Source organism: Amblyomma maculatum, chromosome 8 (genome assembly GCF_055883805.1).
Source record: "Amblyomma maculatum isolate TAMU_Amacu chromosome 8, ASM5588380v1, whole genome shotgun sequence".
NCBI lineage: Eukaryota > Metazoa > Arthropoda > Arachnida > Ixodida > Ixodidae > Amblyomma > Amblyomma maculatum.
In genome coordinates this window covers 129,013,876-129,036,602 of record NC_139351.1, presented here as the reverse complement: position 1 = coordinate 129,036,602, position 22,727 = coordinate 129,013,876, and the positions used below count along the sequence as shown (strand labels likewise).

The window sequence follows — 22,727 nt, the reverse complement described above, 5'->3', positions numbered from 1 at the left end:
AATTCCACGCTAGTTGTAGAACACCACCACAACTAACTCATTTCCAAGCTATTTCAAAATAAGCCTTCAAGGCATCCTTGAATGCACAAATCAAGGAAGGTAGCATGCACTGAGGACCTTACGTAATCCAGTTGAATTCAACAAACGCGCTTCACAGTAGGGAGCGTGTTCGTGCAGTAATGAAGCCCCACAGAGACTGTGTGTCATCGAATGAGAGCTTTAATAATGTCAACATGATACACACACGCACAAAAATAATAAAAACAGGTCATGGTTCCATTCGCGTATTACTGCATTTGTTTCAGCCAAAAAACAAACACCTTGTTGCTAACCCATGTGTGTACGTATAGCGTCATATATATTACTGTACCTCTATAATTCGAGATAAAAAGACCGCAAAGCCACACAGCAATCACGAGTGCCACACCTGTTTCTTGGATAACAATTCTTTTTTTTTTTTTTTGTAGCATTCAAGCTGCCAACAAAGAGAGGCAGGCCTTCCTCTGTGAACAAGGTCTTGCAAACTGCCGGCGAAATTTGGGAGCTTGTTGCGCGTCAAGTCCCGCACGTTCTGCCGTTAACCCGCCAATGTAATCTCAGTTTTGGGATGCGACACACACATTCCTGCTCCCTGCTTATCCTATGTACAGTCTAAAACAGCAGCACCGCCAGTTGAGGAGGAGTCTCTGTTTTTCTTTTTTGTTTTTCTTGCATTCTGGCATGATTTGCATTGCAGTGTGAGACAGTCCACCTACTACAGGATTGTGCACTGCAAAACAGGGTAGGAAAATGGGGGAGAGGAAAAGAACTCCATTACTACTAAGAAGCAGTTTTAATTGTATACCATAGACTTAAAGGACTATAAGACACCAAATTTCAATGGCATTTCTTCTTGTTAATGATGCGTAAGTCATTCCTGTATATCGATCAGCATGCAGTTTCCGCCTACGACCGCTAGATAATTTATTATTGGATTTTATTTTCTCACCAGTTTCGGTTTCGACGGCTGAGAGATGGCTGTGGCATCACAATCATGTCTCGATGCGCAGCATGAAAAAACAAATCCCTCATTCTTCACTTGTGGTGATTCCTGTTCTTGAGACGGACTGGATTTATGATTTTAGTGAATTCAAATGACACAGCAATGATTATACCGCTGCATTTTCATACCTCACGTTGGACTTGACTGTGACATCAGAGCCATCCCTCGGCTGTTGAAACCAAAACAGGTGAGAAAAGAAATTCGATTATAAATCATTCAGCAGTCGTAAATGAATGTGATGTGGTGATCAGTGTACAGTAATGTCCTAGGCATTGTTGCAAATGATAAAACACAAACCCAAAAATGAATGTGATGTGGTGATCAGTGTACAGTAATGTCCTAGGCATTGTTGCAAATGATAAAACACAAACCCAAAAATTAGCTGTGTATAGTCCTTAAGTACACAATTTGCAAGCTAAACATGTTTGAAAGCAATAGTTTTGGCCTCTGTGAAATTAACCCTTTCGCTGTCACCAACCTACCGGTACGTTTTCGCGCTTCCCCCCCACAGTGTCACCGACATACTATAGTACGTTTAAAGTGCGTTCAAAATTCCGCGCCTGAGCGTGAAGCTGGCGCACTTGGACAGGCTGCGCCATCTGTCAAATCTTTCTAAAAGTTCGTATTTTCGCCCCGCGTTGTGTTGGTATGTATATACTGAAGAAGAGTATAGAGCGACTGTGTCAACCCCCGCCACCTTCTTTGCTGGAAGGCGAGGTCGCTCCGCGCGCGCTACTCTATCGCGCTAAGCGATCATGTTCGCGCGTTTTGCGGCACGTGCACGCGATTACGGGTTCAAAGGTTGGTCTGCCATCCTGCGCATGTTTGCAGGCTTTGATTTTCATTCTGTTGGAGTGTCTGCTACGACGCGTCACGTTCAGGGGCTAGCGCCGTTGTCTCTCCAATAGGTCGACACATGACTAAATCGATGCTTTCGCTTTCTTTTGCTGCGCCCTTGCTTGCGGCTAGCAGCAGCAAAGGAGGTTGTTTTAGCCTCTTTCCATCCTCCTCTGTCATCTTGATTTCACAACGTGCCATTTCTCTCCGTTGTGTGGGCAACCGAAAGTGCACCCTCCGTGCGCGCGGTTACTTTCGGATGGCTGACCGTGCGGGACCTTCAACTGCGGACTGGAGCGATGGTTCTTTTGATTATAAATACGAGCCGGGCTTGGATTCGAACTCTCAAGAAGTATCAAGCAGTTTTATTTTTATATTATCATCATTTATCTAATTTATAATCAGGCTGATAATGACAATGATGTTAATTAACAACGCCTGCAAAACACTGAAATATGCATATTTCGTTGACTATTTTATTTGTATAGCAATCATAACAAAAAATAAATTGCTATGCTCTTTCCCTGATATGCTCGTTCCCTGAAACTAAGCCGACACTGGGGGTGCGTCACGGCCAGAAATGCCCGACAACGAGAGGGTTAACCACGGATGCAGAGGGTACATCTTCTTTTTATATACAGCCTTTTAATAAAGCATGAAATGGGCAACAGTCTAGTTAAATATTTAGGTAGTGCTCAATACACAATTTTAATACTTAATTACATTAAGTGTTTAAAATGTGCCAGAATTGCAGTGTGACCTTGGCCTGTCTCCTCTGTCAACGGTGCTCATCATATATGCTGATTCCGTGCAGTTGCCGATACCCCATCTTTAGCGTCATACTTGCATGGCCACAGTCTCCGCTTGCGGGTCTTTCTGCTATGGTAGACGCACGCAGTGTTAATTCTGGTTCCACTCCAACCTGAGCCATGAAGCTGACTAGATACAGCTACACAAAACCGAGTCCACCTATGAACTCTGCCTTGTCACGTGGTCTCGTGATGTCACACACCACAAAAGAAAATTTTTTTCTGCCGAAATGCACCAGGTATGGACTATATATCGGAAGTTATAATAATTGCCCTGGCAAAGGAACAATTTGCATGGAAAAGGACACAAAAGTCTATTTTGTTGTATGTAAGCTATCCTTTGAACTTTGAAGAATATTCGCGCAACCATTCTGGACAGATAACCGCATTCGAACGACAGAGACGCTACCGTGAGCTAAAAAATATTTAAAAAAATAAATATGAAGCACGGGTGTTGCCTAACAGTGGCCGATTTCACAAGCACACTTCTGACGTCGTGCGTTCACTTTCAAACGGTGACCATGGAGTCCTGTTCAGTTTTGGCGCCACAAGTTTAAAACAAGTAGTGACAAACTTTATTATGCGAGCTGTGGTCAGGTACGTGGTAATGTATCACTTTTTCCCCCAAATGCCTGCAGGCCCCACCGGGGTATTATGAGAAGGAATTGTCTCACAATGGTGGCCATAAGTCCTTGCTTACATCTTTCTTAGAGGGTGGGCTATTATTATGCCTGGGCTGCTGCTGTTGCTGCTGCTGCTGTTGTTGCCCATAGGTGGCACCGCCGGCAGGCTGCGGTGTGCCGCCACGCACCGAAGACCTCGACGCCGCTCTGTGGTTCTCTTCCTCCTGGAGCTGCTTTGCGAGCTCCTCACTGCAGCGTGGCACATAGAGAACACGGTAAGGAAAACCAGAAAAGGAAAAAAAAAAGCCTTACAGCAGTGTGGGATAGGACGGGACAGAGCAAGAATATGAGGTCAGAACTTATTCAACTCAAGTCTCCACCTCATCAAGGTTTGTATATCATAAGATGGTAAGGAATATAATACGAGCCACCAGTGAATTAACACGAATTCGCTTTGCCCTGGAGATATGTTCAGTTCACAGAGTCGGTGACATCCCCAATTAACCGCATGTAGTTCTAAATTTATATATATTTATGTTAAGATTGCTCAGACTATGATCAGGCAACAGTATAGTATGTTCTCACTATGTCTTAATGTGCACGAGTTATGCTAATACACTATTTCAAAACACAACTTTCTGTCACATTTGTACTGGTGGAGAATTCCAATATGGAAATATTTACAAAGACCAGAAAATTACCTACATTTAAATGTTCCTCATGCAAGGGCCTCGGCAGATTTGCTTGTAATTTTTTTGCCTGTTTGTGGAACAAGCGCCAGGCATAATTCATGCCCAGTGTGAACCAATTTAAAATGAATTCCCCTAATCCGTAACAAAATTGCAGCTTTTCGTGGTTTGCAAAGATATTTGTGCTAACACATCTGCCATTATGTTTTTTTTATACGGCAGTGAATTTTGTTTCGAAGTGCTAAATTTAAACTGGATCTCGGTGTCAACTCTTGCATCGCTGTTCAATTAACCAGGGATGCACTGAGGGCCTGTCATTTGGGCATCTGCTCTTTGGCCAGCACAGCTGCTAACGCACGAGAGTAGACTTTTATAAACGAAACATACATAATCAAAACTTTGCACCCTGGCGTTTGGCATCTTGAATAAAGGCAGCTCCTGAGGCATCCCAGGCTCAAAGAGATTGGCCAAGGAGACAACTACAGCGCAACTCCGATGATACTAATCTCGGGCGCAAACAATACATCACCCGAAACAAACAAAAGTGCATTCGCGCAGCTCCGCTTTTGGCTGATGAGATTTATTTACGGTCAAATGACCGCAGCTGCAGCGCAATGCGTACAGCATGACTAACAATCACCACTTGGTGATGTATGGGAAGTGATAAATACTCGAGAAAGTGCAGGCATAGCTTGAGAGATCGGGTCATCTGTAGCGGGATGGAAGAGTGTTCGAAACATCTGGAACTCTGCACATTATGCGTAGTTTAATAACTTCCATTTCAAACTAGTGCTCTGTCGGGGTCAAATTAGCATCTTTGTGCATGTGTGTCGCCACAGAAAAATAAATTCGATATCAACAGGCCCACACCCACAATGCGTCAAAGTTTCCACTCCTGCATATTCTTGCTCCTCAGTGGCAGAAACAAACAAACAAAAAAAAAAGGCCAGGACCCCTTGGGGTAAGCACAGTGCAAGCATGCTTCAAGAGAAAGCCATACCTACGTGCCAGAACCAAAGATGGGGAAAACGACAAAGCCAAGACTAGCACCCACTGCGGGACTTGCACATTTCAGGCAGGCGTTAAATGTAACGACAGCCTGCACAGCTTCTACTTTTCATATACTGACACTCGTTTCTCTGTTTGAGTAAAGAGATTGATTAGCTTATTACGTTCAGACACATGCCACACATACGTACCTATCAGTGTAGCTCACATTGCTAAGGCAGTTTGGACACAAATTGCAGTATTTACTCTCGTAATGAACGCAGCTGCTGGCTTATTGAATTCGCCCCTCTCCCCACACCCTTTCTTTCACTGTCCCAAGGTACAAGTTTTGTCAACATTTTATCTCGCATAGTAAATGCACCTAAACAATGTTTTGATCTTTTAAATGGGAAATATATGCACTCCCTTTGGCGAGCAAACATGGTATACACACTGCTTCAATGCAGGAACCCTCACAAAACAGAACAAAACTATACCTTATCATGCACACCGGTAAACCATGAAACAAAGGCACGGAGCAGGGGGCACTCGCAATAAACCGTAGCAGGAGGGCTCGAACACATGGTAAGAGAAACTAATCAGACAGCAAAAAAAATTGAAACAAACCACCAGCTGCTTTGACCAAAATCAATGCTCCCAGCCACTACGAGCAGTCATAACAGACAGTTAAATGAGAATAAAGTGAAGATACAATGAACAGCCACCGCCTCTTTTCTTTTATGCAACAACAAAAAAATAAATAAATCCAACACAATGCCACAAAAGCCTGCACACACGACCCACAAGCGCCTGGGAAAGGTGCAGTCGGTGCTAGCTCAACCCTTGTTGACATGAGACAGGTCACAATGTTTGGGTGTTGTGAGAAATAAGTTGCGTATTTCAATGCCATGAAAACGGCTATCAACAACTGCATCGAGTGTATTTATTTGGAGCTCCGAGAGGCTGCATTAAAAAAAAAAAAGTAATATAACCAACCAGCGATGCAGTCCAGTTCAGTTCAGTGGAATATGCAAGACTCTCTGCTGTACATTAACAACCACACTTTGTGCAATAAAAGAGTTATGCTTACAGTAGCCAGCCTCTATACACACACATCTCCTTGAGCACTCAACTAAACTGACCACACTTACCGCAATGGGTACACAAGCAAAGTAGTAAATGAATATTTCAATGCAATAAGCAAATCCTGGGCTTGGCCAGAAAGACAATGTACAGCTCCTAACTTTCGGCAGCACAAAATCTTAAATTCTGCAAACTGAAAACTAAGAATCCACGAAATTTTGCAGGAAAGATCACGAAATGCTTCGGAATGCACCTCACACTTTATAAGAGGCCTGGATTGGCTCGGCTGTGGCATGCTCATGTCAGACAAGGGCTGTCCACGCCGTGCAGCGAAAACTGCATTCGCGCGTGCTTTTTTTTTTTTTCTTCTTATTTATTTCCGCTTACTCTGCGCGGATGGCGTTGCTGTTGCAGTGAGCCTGGGACCACTCAGGGTCGCCCTTCTCTTGCTCTTGTTGCAAGCTCAAGGCAACCAGGTAGCTGCAAAGACCACCAGCTCAGCTCCAGGCCTCGACTCCAGGGCAGAATAACACTACTCCCCAAGGGCCACCCTCCCGCGCGCACAATGTCAAAAATGTGGCCCAGCCAAGACAGGTCACACTTCCCGTGGAATGTTTCCCGAGAAATACCTGCCCTTTTTTTTTGTTTAGCCCGCGGCATGACACACTCAAAGTAACAAGTGTTGCGACGCTTTATGCGAACCATAAAATGCTTGTATCGATTAAACCACTCTCTTGTTCACACTGAAATCAGGCACACAGATAGCATACAACCATGATAGCTTTCAATGCCAGTTTGGATGATGTACTTGCCCGATTCGATCATAATTATTTGAAATCGGCCCAAAAGAAGCTGCTTTCACGTACGTGATACTGGTGGCGGCAGCTGGTGAATATCAGCGTGTTGCGAATTTGCAGGGTCGCAGCGGAGCACCAGAGCAAGATGAACAGCGTGGCAGGCTTCTCATTCTGAACAGCCCGTGCCGTGCTTGCTCTCCGAGCACGCGCTGCACCTCTTTATTTTCCTCTAACACGGGCTGGTAACGCTGACCTCAGTGCCTCCGCTTTATATCCTCGGCGGGCGTTATAAGCGGAATATGGCAGAGAGAGAGAGGGGTGGGGGGAGAAGTCGAGTGGCTCTGTTATGGGGGTTGTGAGGGGCCGAGCCTCACGACGCCTATGCGTGGGTCACCAACGTGCCCCAAGAAGGGTGCGGGTAGAGGTGCCCAGAAAGCAGACCGCACACATAGCTAGTGGGAGACAGACTGGCCCTCCTCGCTGTACGCTCTTTCCCTTCCCGCTTTTTCCTCACACAGACAGATTCGGGTTTCGCAGAGAAGATGCTCCTGGTAACGGGAAACACATAAAAGAAATCGTCACAGGCTCATTTGAAGATGCTTTGTAATAAGGGAGTAATCACCCAAGTGCAGCCATACAGCAACAAAGGAAAGCTATACAGCTTTCACAGGAACTTCGTAGTTCAATTCGTCCTGGTCCGGGGTCGGACCAGAACCACCGCCCTTCCGGGGCAGTCGCTCTACCAATTGAGCTGATCAGGACATTCAACAGCTTTCTCTACTGTTTTAACAATAACGAGCGCAGAAAGCGTTCGTTTACTTTCAGTGCATTTAGTGCAAACAATGTCTTCTGTGCTCAACTTCCCTTCTCTCTCTGCCACATTCTGCAGATATTCGCTAGATGGCGTCACCAGTATCACCTACACGAAAGCAGCTTCTTTTGTGTCACCGATGCTGCAGCTGACTCGAATTTTGAATTAATTCTAATCGAATCAGGCAAGTACATTATTCAGAAAGCTATCGACTGTTGTATGCTAATTTCAGCGCGAATAAGCAAGCGACAATCATTTTACGGTTTGCAGAGAGCATTGCAATACCCTTTTTTCAATCCACATACCAGCCTAGCATTTCTCTGAAGGAAAGAATGTCACCACTTTTTGATACATTAATTTCATGCTGCTTTGTACTAATGTCCTGCTGCAGCTGATACACTTTGAACCTCCACCGTGGGAAAGCGCTCGCAGATGCTTCCATCAATATATGAACACTTTTTAAATATATAGCACCAGAACCAACCAACCATTACATAGGCAAGGCAGCAACGTAAGCATCTACTGCTGACATCTCTTTCTTGGGGGGGGGGGCACTGCCAGATTTTCTCAGAATTACTGCCGTGGCGAGCCAAAAAAAAAAAAAAATCTGCCTTGGAATTTTCGGCTGATCCATAATGCTCTCCTCTGCTTGTAGGTCATTTTTACACAAGTGCTAGGCCAGTAATGCAAGCTTTCAGAGCATTTCTTCAAGGTTTGACTCGAGAAAAATTTATTCCCCTGTTATGGCTCGATCTACATCTTAAGCCCAACAACAGCCAAGCCAAATACAAAACCTCCTCTTCCCAGAATTCCTGGACCTCTCCATTTTTTCCCATCATTTATTTAGGTGACATTAGGAAAGTATATAAACAAGAAAAAAAAAAAGGAAGCAAGGTTGTTTCCTGAAATTACTGTACTTGGCGACTTTTGCCTTTCGAAGTCTTATGTGCTTACATTTTTTTTTTTTTATTTAAGCATACTGTAAGCCTTGCTAGGCTCTTACAGGAGTGGGTGAACTGATGGGACCGTTATACAAAATGAAAAACATCAGAAACACACAAAATATGGAAAACATACGCACTGCAACACTCTAACGGGCATTCAATTTGTCGCATATGAAGCACTATAAAGAACTGCGAAGCGACGCAATAATAGAACACGCTAGACAATAGGTACTAATAAGATAAAGTCCTAAACTGAACACTCGCAGTGAATAACGAAACACATTTTGATGATGATGATGGATTTTAATGGCGCAAGGGCGACTCAGGCCAAAGAGCGCCAAACTCAAGGTTAATGGTGCACTCAAGTTTATATGATGGAATAGTTGTGATTTTTCATGAAGGGATAAAAAACTGGTGTATAGGGCCTAAAAATGTATTCGCTCTGTAATATCGCTAAAAACAATGGTGTATAGGGCCTAAAATTCATTTGTGATATATAATGGATGCGCAATGTATAAGTAGATGTATTAAAAGATCTCATCCGTCCTCTCAAGGAGGAGCGGGCTGAGACCCACGTCGATAAAAAATTTCATGTAAAAAGCCTACTTGTGATAAAAATTTAAGCACCTGTTTTAAAGGAAACATTGGGTTGTCGCCAATAAAAATGGATGAGTGTGCAGGTATTTGATGAGTGAACAAGGAGGGAAAATGACGTCTTCTTTCTGGTTCCAGTTGTGCACATATGATTAAAACATGTATGACAGTGAGTCGATCACCACATCTCGAGCAGTGTGGTGCAGGAGAGTTGGTTAAAAGATATGTATGGGTTATGTATGTGTGGCCAATTCTCAGCCTGCACAGGGCTACTTCTTTAAATCTGTGTTGTTTTTCTGTGGTGTACCTGCCTATTTTTGCCTTTATTGTGTGTAGTTTATTTTCTGATGCTGCGTCCCATTCCTCTTGCCATTGTTGTCGAATCATGTTTTTTATGTGTGGTTTGAGGTCATGATAAGTTATCTTATCAATGTCTGTGTCATTTCTAAGGGCAGCTGAAGCAGCTAGCCTATCAGCTGCCTCATTACCAGGTATACAGCGGTGGCCTGGCACCCAACACAGTGTAATTTTAATTTCTTGTTCATGGGCAAACATAAGGGTGTTATAAAGAGAGTTCAGTACTGGGTTCTTATTTTGCCATTTCCAAAAGGATAGGGACTTTAAAACACTGAGGGAGTCTGTGTAGATGATCGACGTCTGTATTTTATTTTCTATAATGTGTCTCACAGCTAAAAGGATACCATTGCATTCAGCGGTAAATATACTAGTATTTCTGTTCAGGGTTTTTGACTGTGAAAACTGTGGTCCATGTGCTGCACAGGAGACTTGAGCAGACTTCGAAGCATCTGTGTAATATTCATCACAAGTGTACTTCTCCTGAAGTGACATGAAATGCTGCTGTATGGCAATAGGGGATGCATGTTTGCCCACTTCAAGAAACGACAGGTCGCAATTAACACCGTGCATTTCCCAAGGAGCAATTAGGTCTTTTATGGAAGTTGTATGAAGACTGGTAACCGAAACATTCAGGTATTCAATGTGCGTGGCAACTCTGATTGGATATGGTGGTGTTAGAGATGTTTTTTTTGAGAAAAGTGCTGTGCCAGTTTTGTCAAGCAGGAGCCGACGACATGGATGGTCCAGTTGGCATAGTACCTTCATAGCATAAGTTAGAGAAGTAAATTGTCTCCTTCGTTGCAGTGACCATCGGTTCGCCTCGACATAGAGGCTAGCAATTGGGCTAGTTCGGAAAGCGCCTGTAGCGAGGCGAAGGCCGAGGTGGTGCACGGGATCGAGCAATTTTAGCGCAGAGGATGATGCTGACCCATAAACCATCGAGCAATAGTCAATGCGTGATAGAACTACACTATTCAGAAGGTTCAGAAGGCAGTCGCGGTCTGTGCCCCATGACCGGTGAGAGAGAATTTTTAGCAAATTCATCGCTTTGAGACACTTCAGTCGCAACTGTTTTATGTGGGGAATGAAGGAAAGTTTTTCGTCAACTACTACGCCAAGAAATTTATGTTCTTTTTTAAAGGCAAGGCTCTGGCCATTCAGTGTAATGTTGGGGTCAGGCCTGATGCCACGCTGCTTAGAGAAAAGTACACAAACACTCTTTCCAGAGTTAAATTTAAACCCATTGTCATCAGCCCACCTGGACAATTTGTTTACACCTAGCTGAATTTGTCGTTCACAGATGGCCAAGTTGCAAGATTTGAAGCTTATCTGGACGTCATCAACATATACAGAACAAGAAATAGTTTTTGGCAGCACGCTTTTTAAAGAGTTCATTTTGACTACAAAAAGTGTGCAACTGAGAACACCACCTTGAGGGACACCATTTTCTTGAATGTACTGCTTTGAATACGCATTGCCAACACGAACTTTGAAGGTCCGTTCAGACAAGTAACTTCGAATTGTGCTCAACATGTTTCCTGTGATGCCAAGAGAGAAGAGGTCGCGGATGATACCATAGCGCCAAGTGGTATCATATGCTTTTTCAAGATCAAAAAAGACAGATAAACAATGTTGTTTATGTGCAAAAGCATCCCTTGCATAAGACTCAAAGGCAATGAGCTGATCAGCTGTTGATCGCCCAGCTCTAAAACCAGCTTGGTTTTGATAAAGAAGACCATTGTATTCAAGGAAATGGAGAAGGCGACGATTTACCATTTTCTCAAAAAGCTTGCAAAGACAGCTGGTTAGTGCGATAGGCCGATAACTAGCAGCAAGTGTGGGTTCTTTTCCTGGTTTTAATATTGGGATGATGATCGCTTCCTTCCATGCTTTAGGAAAGCGTCCTGTGGCCCATACTTTATTATACAGGTAGAGTAGGGTTTCAACAGTGTTCACATGCAGATGCCTGAGCATTCCATATGTGATCCTGTCAGGACCTGGAGCTGTGTTACCACATGTGTCTAGTGCAATCTTCAGCTCCTGCATGGTGAATGGGCTATTGTATCCTCCTGAGGATGGCCTTTTATCATGTATGTGCTTCCTCTCCTCTCTTGCCTTGTGCCGCAAAAAGGAATCTGTATAGTGTGCTGAGCTGAATATGTATTCAAAGTGTTGCCCTAGTGTGTCTGCTTGATGTTCAAGAGAGTCACCACTGGTGCTGACAAGGGGCGTTGGGACTGTGCTATATCCTTTAAGTGCTCTTATCCTGTTGTGAACTTTGTGTGCGTCAGAATAGGAGTTCACTGAAGACAGGAATGATGACCAGCTTTCTCGCTTGGAGATGCGTCGAATACGCCTGCCATTTGCCTTTGCACGCTTAAAGGCTATTAGGTTTTCGGCTGTGGGGTATCGGCGTAGTTTGGACCATGCCCTGTTTTGAGTTTCACGAGCAGTCTTACATTCTGCATTCCACCAGGGTCTTCGTTTATTTCGTGGCTTACTTGACGTCTGTGGAATGTATTTTTCTGCTGCCTCTATGATGTGCAGCGTGATTAAGCGTTGAGTTTCATCAACGCCTAAGTCAGTAACTGATGAACTGGCCAATGATGACTGTTCCCTGAACATCTTCCAGTTGGCTGCATTTTCTTTGAATTTTCTGGGATTCGACACATTTTCATTTCCGTTCCCAGTATATTTTATTAAGATCGGAAAATGGTCACTTCCGTATAGATTGTTAATGACAGTCCACTCTGTAGCTGCCAGGAACATCGAGGAGCCAATGGCTAGGTCTATGGATGTGTAAGAGTTATAAGCTATATTGTAGTAAGTTGGCTGTTTCGTGTTTAGTAAGCATGATCCCGAGGACAATAAGAATTTTTCGATTAGAACACCTCGGGAGTCCGTTCTTGTACATCCCCATAATGGGTGGTGAGCATTAAAGTCTCCGACCAGCAACCAAGGTTCCGGAAGTTGATCAATCAATTTTTCAAAACTTTCGCTACTTAGCTTATAAGTTGGAGCAATATACAGGGAACATACGGTTGTTATTTTGCCATAAACTAAGCTTCTGATTGCCACTGCCTCTAAGTCTGTGTTGAGTGAGATGTTTCGAGAGGGGATTGATTTTTGTGTTACAATGGCAACGTCACCAGAGGAGTGAGAGCTGCCTTGCCTGTCGTTCCTGAATACATTATATTGCTTAAGGAAATTTGAGTCTGCTGGTTTTAAATGGGTTTCTTGCAGACAAAGTATGTTTGGCTGATAGTCCGCAAGAATTTCATATATATCATCTAAATTTTTAAAGAGTCCTCGGCAGTTCCAATAAATGAGGAGCGCCATAATTAAAAGTTATTTAAGGGACAAGTTTAAATTTAGGTTTGTAGGTCCTTGGGACCTGTTATTGGGACTTTTCCCTTTCTTTTTCGCTCCAGTGAGCTTTGCCGCCTAGGCAGCTGGGGTGAAGAAGTTGTGTCCATCGCATCTTCAGATGCGGTGGACGACTGTGCAGAAAGCACAGGATTGTCAGTTTTAGGCCTCGACTCATGGGTCGAGGCCTTTGGGCCGGCTGACCTGGGGGTCCGCGCAGCCAGCTTTGCGGGTGGTGGTGGAGTAGCGCTAGCTGACTCCACCGAGGGCGCAGGTGGCGCTGCCCTGGAAGAACTGTGTGCTTCCTGGGCAGGTGCCAACGACCGCTGTGATGCCGCGCCCTGCTGCGTCACAACGGAGTATTGTGGCTTTTGAGGAAGAGAAAGCCGCTTTCGTGCCTCTCCGTAAGATATGTTTTCGGTGACTTTCAGTGTAATTATTTCTTTTTCTTTTTTCCAGTATGGGCATGAGCGTGAATAAGCTGGGTGGTTACCTTCACAGTTTGAGCAGAGAAGCAGCTGTTCTTCGCAGTTGTCTGTAGGGTGTTCGTGCGAGGCACACTTTGCACATGTGAGTTGGCCACGGCAACTCTGAGAGCCATGGCCATATTTCTGACATTTGAAGCAGCGGCGTGGGTTAGGGATGTAGGGCCTCAGTTTTATCTTTGTGTAGCCTACTTCGACTGATTCTGGGAGAGTGCTTGCAGCAAAGGTGAGTACAATGTGCTTTGTTTCTATCTCTTTGTTATCTCGTCTGATCTTTATCCGGTAAACATCTGTGACATTTTGTTCCTTCAGGCCTTCAAGAAGTTCTTGTTCACTGACGTACCTAAGGTCATCATCAGAGATGACTCCTCGGGCAGTGTTTAGTGATCGGTGCGGGCTAATCTGTACCGGTATTTCTCCAAATGATTCGACTGCACTTAGCTTCTGATACTGATGGTTGTATATTAATTCTAGTAGCAGGTCACCGTTTCCAAGTTTCTTTATCTTATAGCCCTGGCCAATGGCCTCAGTCAACGTTCGAGAAACAACAAATGGGGACACAAGTCGTGCAGTGATTTCCTCGTGGTCACTGTGGACCACGTGGAAACGAGGAAAGTTGTTTATGTTCTTTGAGAAGAACATGGTGGTCTCGGTGCGCCCCCTTTTAGAAGGAGGACGATCGGGGTTAAGGTGTTTAGATGCCATAAAAAGTGTATTTTTCGGCTGCAGTGCCAGCCACCCACCATGGAGCCCAACGAGGGGACGGGACAGAAATTGTCTATTCCTGCCCACGCCAGCTGTACACCGCAACTATAACCCAATATGGCGTAACTCAGGGTAGCTAGCCACACAAGGTTAACCCTCGCCGCCTGAAAGTAGGAAGAAATGAAGAAGGTAAGAGAGGACAGGACAGTTCTAAGAAAAAAAATAGGAAAGTGAAAGATGGAGGGGAGAACAGGAAAAGGCGACTGCCGATTTCCCCCGGGTGGGTCAGCCCGGAGGTGCCGTCTATGGGAAGCGTGGGCCAAAGTGGTGTGTTGCCTCCGCCGAGGGGCCTTAAAGGTCCAAACACTCGGCATCGGCTCAACCACCAGGATCCCCTTTTCCCCAGACACGACGATGCCACGCACGGCTAAGCGTGGGTGCTCAGGGTCCGTGGTGTCGCACAAAACACACAAACACCTGCTTTAACAGGTGCCCCCTGCGGGGCGAAACACATTTTAGGAACGATTTTTTGTTTACACCATTTGCTTCTCAAAATATGACAATGTTTTTAAGAAAAATATCAAGGCAGATATCGGCCATAAATTCATGTGGCAGCCTATTCCATTCTTCAATAGCTGAAGGAAAAAATGAAAATTTGTATGCGTCGCATCGAGCTGGGATGGGTCTGATGCACTTCCCATGATTTAGCCTCTTCGAACGATGATATGATTCCTTGATGTACTGATCTGTATCATTTTTGATTCCACCATTATAAAGAAGGTAAAGAAATTTCATGGAAGCTACTCGTCGCCGACAAGAAAGGGTAGGAATACCCGCTTTAGTTCGCATGGATGATACACTATCGTGGCGTGAGTAGCTGGAGAAAATAAAACGAAGGGCCTTATTTTGAATTTTTCTAATTTTTGGCTGAGGTATGATTGATGAGGGCTCCAAATAATGCTACCGTACTCAAGAATGGGCCTTATGAGGGTATTATAGGCTGTTAGCTTTACATGAGAAGGAGCTGCTGACAGTTTTCTACGAAGAAATCCAAGTTGTTTGAATGCTTTTGCACACGTGTTATTTATATGAGTGTCCCAGCTTAGTTTATGGGTAAATGTAATGCCTAAATATTTCACCGTATCAACCCTCGTTACTGTAGTAAACTTAGTGATTAAGCCATTTTGCACGTGACTGGAAATATGCGCAGCAACATATCTGACCAAAGTTACCTAATTAATTTTGTGTTGTATTGTAAGCTTGTCATTTCACATGTCTTTTTTTTCCTATCCACCTCTTTATGATTTTTTTTTTTTTTTTTTTTGTAATTCACCTCAAACTACATTTCAAACATCTGCATATTCTTGGGCCTAGTTTGCAAGTCTGTTTGCGAGTGTGTGTGTGTTTTTTTCTTCTGCCTATATTGTTTTTCTCTGCCTTCCGCTTAGTGACCGTGCCTATCACACGTCTGCCTTGTTTTGACAAGTTTGCTATCTTAGTCTGCATAAAAAGCACATCATTTGATTCCTCAGCATTTTGAGAATGCATTCAGGCAAGTCCCAATCACAGGCACGTAACACAATGTAGCTTAGCAATTTTCGTCATTGGCTCGTGGAGCAGCTGTTACATTTTGACGGGCACAGGAATCAAAACTGAGTGGCACATATTCAAGCCGAAACAAGAGATTGTGATACCTCTGTCATGACCAGATGACATGCAATCAACTATCTAATGACTCCTTCCCAACCACGCCTATAAAAAGTCCGTCAGTCCATTATCCATGAATGGAAGCTCCTACAGCAAAGCTCTTGCAGCATTGTTGGGCATGTCACATAGACAGATCTCATGTCTCAAACTTGTAAAAGTTTACTCGGGCTTTACAGAGTCACGAGACTGCCTCGCCGCATAGCACATAGGCTACAGTCGCCGACCGTTTTTTCGGACTTGGTGGGACCTTGGGAACGGTACTAATAATCAAGCAGTCTGAAAAATCCGTGAACTGGAAAAAAGTAACTTTCCTGCGAAACACCAGCTTTAGAAATCATGAAATTCGCGGCTCCCCACGTTTCGTTTATATGTCGATAATAGGGAGTTATAGCACAGCACAATCTGCTACTGCGATCTTCTTCCACGCGAAGCCTGTGCACAAGCGTTAACGTGATCCGATACGGCGGGCGCGGCTGCCAATGCGCATGTGCTGCCTGGTGCCGATGCGGCGGGCGTGCGCGCCGCTGGAAAATGTGCAACATGCTCAACACGGTCACCGCATGCGCAGTGGTGCCCCGCAGAAGCGGATTGTGACAAGTTAGAGTATCTAGGCCAGTTGTGCTTTCATCACGTCCATGCCATTTCACGACGTACCGTGATGTAGCAGCAGGTCATGGTAATACCGCGAACGAATGCACGCGCCACGTTAAGCAATAACATTCAGTTTCCATAGTTAGCGACGGTAGTGAAAACTCATGAGAAAAAAGCGAGCGGAATGAGAACCTTCGTAAATGTCCCTCACCCACCCACCCAACAACCCCTCAGTCTTTCCCCACAGGCGGTAGCAGCGTCGAATCAAGCCGCGGCGGACAATGCTCACGTTCCATTTTCAGACCGATTGCGCACTCTTTGTAGACTACTGTGATGACAAGGACAAACATTCCCTTACTGCCACTGCCTCAAATGGATATGATGAACAGAGAGCCAAGCTAGTTCGTCCGAATGACTCTGCTTCGACAGAACCAGTTGTTTGCGACAACGATGTTCACTCGCGTTTCTTGTAGTAGTACCAACAAGCAGGCAAGCTTTTTGCCAAAAAGCAATTTCCACAATACTGGTGGTGACAAATTTTGTCTGAAAAAACAAATTTTTGGACACTATAGGGTCCGAAATATCGCACAAGTTTGAATTACTGAAGTCCGAAAAATCGGTCGGCTACCATGTAAGGGTCCACTCACATTTTTACAGTTCAACGACTGTGCAGGCTACAACGTCAGTATTTGCAGTTTATTTTATTACTTGATAGCATACATTTAGCCCATTTTTCATTTTTGAGTGTATTTCTCTTATTCTGAGGCATGGCCTTGTATTCACCAAACTTCTCATCTTTACTAAAATTTTGTGTTCAATCGTTTTTGCAATTTCGCAGCACAAATATCCAGTCAGCATAGAATTCTTTCTAAGAGCACGTTCATTTAATTTCATTTTTACGTTAGAGAGAACATAATGATTTCAACAGCTTGCTAGAAAAAAAAAATGAAAACCAAGATGCACAGAACACAAATACCTTCCTCATGGCTGAGAAAAGAGCCAGCTCTTATGAGAATAACTTCGTTATACAAAACACGACAGGACACACACAGATAAGCACCTACCATGGTCATAGATATTTTTCATCATAGAACTTTCAGCCAGTCATAGATATCTAAGATAAGAAACCCACATATGCTTCTCTCCCATTCACACGTCACAGGCTGGTCTAGCAGCATAATATCTACGCATTATCAGTAGACAGTGAGCAACTAGATATTCTCATAATGAGTTGCCAATGAACCCAACATCCTACACTTTTACCCCCACTTAACAAATTAACGAGAAAAGATGTACAATGTACAATAAATGGCAGCAAGAAAGGAAGAGACAGATATGGCTGCCCACTCACTCTTGGTCAATCTGCTGCTCAGTGGTGAGGCACCGCGGTTTGGGCGGGTTGATGACAAAATCGGAGTCCGCGAACTGGCCGTCACCCTCGCAGTTGATCAACGTCTCCCAGACTACGTCCGCTTCGTTAAGGAAGCCCTGGTCTGTCACCAACTGGTACATGCGGTCCTGGCAGCAATAGTTCAAAGGTGCTCAGCTTACCCAAAGCCAGCAGCACACCTCTTTGCTAATCACGACGGGCAAATAAACCACATTAGAAATGTTCCACATAATAAATTCACTGAAGCCTGTCACAAAGCACATTCACAAATGTCAGGGCACGCCAATGCTTCAACAATGTGTAAGTGCTCATGGGAATTGAAAAAAAAAGACAAAAAAAAAAGTTATATGAACTACGCAGTTACACAAGCACTTTAAAAATTTAGGCTACGCTTTTTATACTGCCCAATAGTGAAACAAAACATAAAAACAGAACAAATGCTTCGTTTTGCTTTTAATTACTTATATGGAGCTATTAATTTATTTGTATGTTTCCCTTGGTTAATGTTCACTCACCCCTCGATCCCACTAAAACTATGCACTTTAAACAGAAAGAAGTGGCCGAATGTCACGAAGCTGTTCACTTCAGAAAAAAATAGCATAAATCTAGCGCTAGCCTCTTATAAGGCCTGCCGTAGTTGTCCAATACAATAGCTCACAATCAGAGACTGTCATTTCAGGCTTTGCGGCAGGCGAAAAGCTATCAGGTGTACACAGTCTGTGGCTGAAACTTTTGCCAGCTTGGAGGGTTTTTAACTCATACCCCTGCCAAGCATGGAAGCTAGGTGCATAGCACATTTTAGCACCTCGACTGACGTTGGAGTAGGCGACGCTAAGCAAGAAAGCAGGGCGTCACTCATACAGACAAAAATGACGACAGATAGATTGAAATCCTTCAAGAAATGAAGCCGAAAAGCCACAGCACTATGCATGAAAAGCTTGTTGATAAAACACTGCAACTCACTCCAACAAATCGCTAAACCAATTCTACCGCTTACAGCAAAAAATAAAGACAGGAGAATGATATGCTCACATCCACATCTATTTGAGCTCCAAACATTTTTTGTATTTTGTAATTTATCCTGTACAACTTTCTCCTCCATCTGAAGTGATCAATACTTCACTATTAGACAGCAGAAAGTATGAAATTCAGAACAGCAAGGCTGGGATCAACAGCAAGTACGAAATATGTTCGACAATTAAGCACCGCCTATAAGGGCATGAAACAATGTTGTAGGCAGAGTCATCAGACATGAAGCCCCCACTTTAACCAACATGGTCTCGTTGTTTCACACAAATCATCACTCACAACGTTCACACCAACAGTGACACCGATGCCGGATTTTCTGTGCAACAGGGCATTTAACGCTATTATGTTAAAATAAAGGGGGCAAGAATGTAACAGGTTACCAAGTAAGTCCACAACCAGACACCTTTCAGACAGGTCACCAGCACGGGAGAAACGTGCAGAACGGTGGTTACCACAGTACATATACTTTGGGGAGATACAGACAGGGAGTTACAGGCAGCAAAGCACACTCACCTTTCGCTTGTACAGTGTGATGAAGTGGTTATTCCTGAACAGCACACAGGGCTCCTCTTCCGCGAGCGTCGAGTTCAACTCACACAAGCCATGGTAGGTGAGCTGCGATGCTGTCCGCTCCAAGAACGCTTCTGCTATCAAAGCTGCACGTGCAAGGAACCGCTGACGTCAGTCAGGACACACCTACAGTCGAACCCGGATATATCAAACCCGGATATTTCAAATTTTGGTTATATCAAACTCACGGAATATCCCCTTGAAAATCCCATGTAAAAGTATAAGGAAAGCTGCGTCGTAAATCGGACTCAATTTCACCGATCGTTCGATATATTGAGCTCTGCACCACGCATTGGACGGTGCGCCTTCCCCAAAGACGATCGCATCACCCTCGACCGTTTGCCGTCTGCGGTGATCGCTGTCGCGCGCCAGCACATTTTCAAGCCATGCGAGTGAAGGAACGAGAGGGAACCAATGCAGCCGTGGTGTTCGGGAGAGGGGAAAAACACGATACAGCGAAGCGCAAGAGTGTGCCCACTCTTCTGCAGAGCTTTATCTCTCCCCTTCCTCCCTTTTTCCCGGTCTTCGTTCGCAGCAGCACACACTATGCATGCGCGGACAAGCCAGCTCGGCCCGTGGCGGACGCTTTCTCCAGTGTGTGTTGTTAACACTCTGCGCGCGGCAGTTGACGTGCGATGCGCTTCTCGTGTCGTCGTGCTGAACATGCGTAAGCTACAGTGGCTGCGGACGCTAAGAAGCAGCAACATTTTTTTCTTTTGATATAGTCATCCTTACTTGTCGTGCTAAATGTGCAGCGCAGTGTAAGCTATGGCGGCTGCAGACGTTAAGAAGCAGCAGGCTTTTTTTTTTTTTTTTTTTTTTTTTTTGCGAGAGTCTTCCATTCTTACGTTTGTGAATCAACGAAAACATGTGGTCAGCTGCGATCATAACACCGACTCTTGCAGCTATCACGCGTTCCAACGATTTTGTGGCAGTGGACTACGCCCGCCCCAAGCGCGGCGTGATAAATCGAACCAGGCTTGTGCAATCAAGCCATCATGGGCACTCTGAGAAGTTTGCTCCCTGCCACTGTAGGATCTATCAAAAGTATAGTCAAAAGATAAACATGCCGTAACGTTATCGCTGCGTAGCATCTTGGCGCGCTGCCAATAAATGAGCTACGGATGCGACGGTCGAAACGGAGGGATGCGCCACCGAACGCCTTTTTTTTCTTCAAATTCTCGGGGGCAAAAGTGGGGGGGTGGGTTCATTATGTGAGTGGCTAGATTACGTGACGAATACAGTATCATTTTTCACGATCGCAAGTGGCATCTCAAGTCGATTTCTGTATATCGAATTATCGATATATCGAACTATTTCACGATCCCCTTCAAGTTTGATATATCCTGGTTCGACTGTACCTTCGAGGCCACACAACATGCACTTGAGTTTTAATCCCTGCCTTTCCATGAGAAAAGTAACATTTTCTAGGGGCCATTTTGTTTATATTTCTATAAAAATAATTTCTATGAAATTAAGATGAAACATATCGAAATAGAGCTAACAGTAAAGTTTCTTATAAAATACTGGCTCAAATCAGCGACTCTATTTGTAAAAAACAAGATTTGATAAAAAAAGTTTGACAAAATCACGCAGCTGCTCTGGCATTTGCAATGAGACAATAGCTGCTTCTTTTCTTTCTTCTAACCACCTACTGTTCTTACCCAAGAACATAATGTCGAACTAACAGCAATGTATTTTGGTAACCGAATACGAAACAGCTTTCTTTGTCTCCACCACTAAAAATTGGCGATGATTACAGTTACCTTCTAATGTGAAATTTGAGCGCAGCTCATCAGCTGTTTCAGCTTTTCGATAGATTGAGGTATGCGTTTCGGCTCGGGCGGTGCACATATCGAGATCCGCCGCCAACAATCCGGCGCTCTGATTGGCGCCACACAGGGGTGGCATTGGAGGTGCAGCGAAGAGAGCAATTAAGTTATCGAGAGTTCGCGGGAGGCAGAGCTTGGGCCCATAGGAACGTTGCATGGCGAAGAGATAGCAGCGGCTGACTGATGCCGCTGACACCGCTAGCAAGTCAAGTAAACGTAGCTCTGCGTTTTGGGCTTGAGATGCACATACCGTGATCCGTTGATGCCGAGCCAGCGCTTTGGTAACCGGAAATCACCGTCGCCGCCACGCAGCAGTGAGCGGTGGCGGCAGGCGGAGCGAGCGCTGCCCCAGCTGCGGAGCAGGTTACGAGGGACAACGGCGACGACGAAGCGAAACAGGCGCCAAAGAGCAGCGCTCTAAAACAAACCTACTCAGTAGTGCCACTCAATGGCAGCGCATAAAATATGAACTATAATAGTTAACAATGGCTCAAAGTCTGTCAGTGAAACCGCTGCAGGGCTCTCGGGCAATGTGTTGCCTAATCAGACTCGTAAGAAAGACAGCCTGCCTTCTGTGACCACTTCGGGCTTTGTAGAGGACTTGTTGTTGATGATCTTTTCAACAAGCTGATTGTAGCTGCAGTTGCCGACTGCTGCCAACACCTCAGGACACTCGGGATCCAAAAGCCAGCCGTGGTACAGGGGGATCCGCAGTAGATCAAACACGATGCACTCCGGGGTGTACTCAAAGTCCTTTACACTGCAAGCAACGGGATTACAATACCCATAACGTCAGTGATCTGGGGCATAAGACCACCGGCCACACACAGTGCAGCTAGGAATGCAAGTCAAGCTTAGAGCTGTGTACTTTGCTTTCATTCCTTTTTTTTTGCCCACTGCACCTCAAAGTCGCCTGATGTCAAGCTGAGAAAGGTAATATAATCTTTTAGAGGCATTAGCACTCTTTTTGGGACCACTGTAAACTAAAACAGCCACTAAGCTCAAGTTCCCTCACACTAGTTTTGAACATGGATTGTTCGTTTCACTATGGGTTGAAAACGCGTGTTTTAAAGTAATGGCCTCTGTTACTGAGAATGGAAGAAAAAAAAAAAAAAAAAGTAAGCGCAAATGCTACTGATTAGATACAATGATGTTCAAGTAATATTGCAAATATCGAATTAGCAATTAATGACACATGGTTGTCTGCATATCAAAGCATATAGAAGATAGTGTTACGAGGCACAATGTTGACGAGATAATGACGAGCATATCGCCCTACTAAAAAAAAATATGCAAAAAGAAAGAAAGCAACATTTTTGGCAAAATGCAAAAATTTACATCTAAAAATATGTGCAATTTTTCCCCGCCTGCAGTCTACAATTCATGCCAGACAAACATGCCGAGCCCAGGAGAAGAGCTTTGGATGCCCCAGTGTCAATAAACAGCATCGATTTATCCCTCGCATTGGTGCATACACTC

At 44.5% G+C, this 22,727-nt stretch overlaps 1 protein-coding gene across 2 annotated transcripts in view; it reads right to left on the bottom strand.

The window, feature by feature from the left end:
* Window positions 1–445: 445 nt before the first annotated feature.
* Window positions 446–22,727, bottom strand: part of LOC146182550 (ubiquitin carboxyl-terminal hydrolase MINDY-2-like) — a 38,737-nt gene continuing 16,455 nt past the window's right edge. For both annotated transcript variants that reach the window (XM_084577678.1, XM_084577679.1), the window contains exons 5-9: window positions 21,818–22,008; window positions 19,360–19,502; window positions 17,779–17,945; window positions 3,389–3,560; window positions 446–769 (exon numbers count right to left, since the gene is read on the bottom strand). In XM_084577678.1, coding sequence (XP_084433804.1) covers window positions 755–769; window positions 3,389–3,560; window positions 17,779–17,945; window positions 19,360–19,502; window positions 21,818–22,008 — 688 coding nt within the window. In that variant the 3' untranslated portion in view covers window positions 446–754. The remainder of the gene's footprint in view (window positions 770–3,388; window positions 3,561–17,778; window positions 17,946–19,359; window positions 19,503–21,817; window positions 22,009–22,727) is intronic.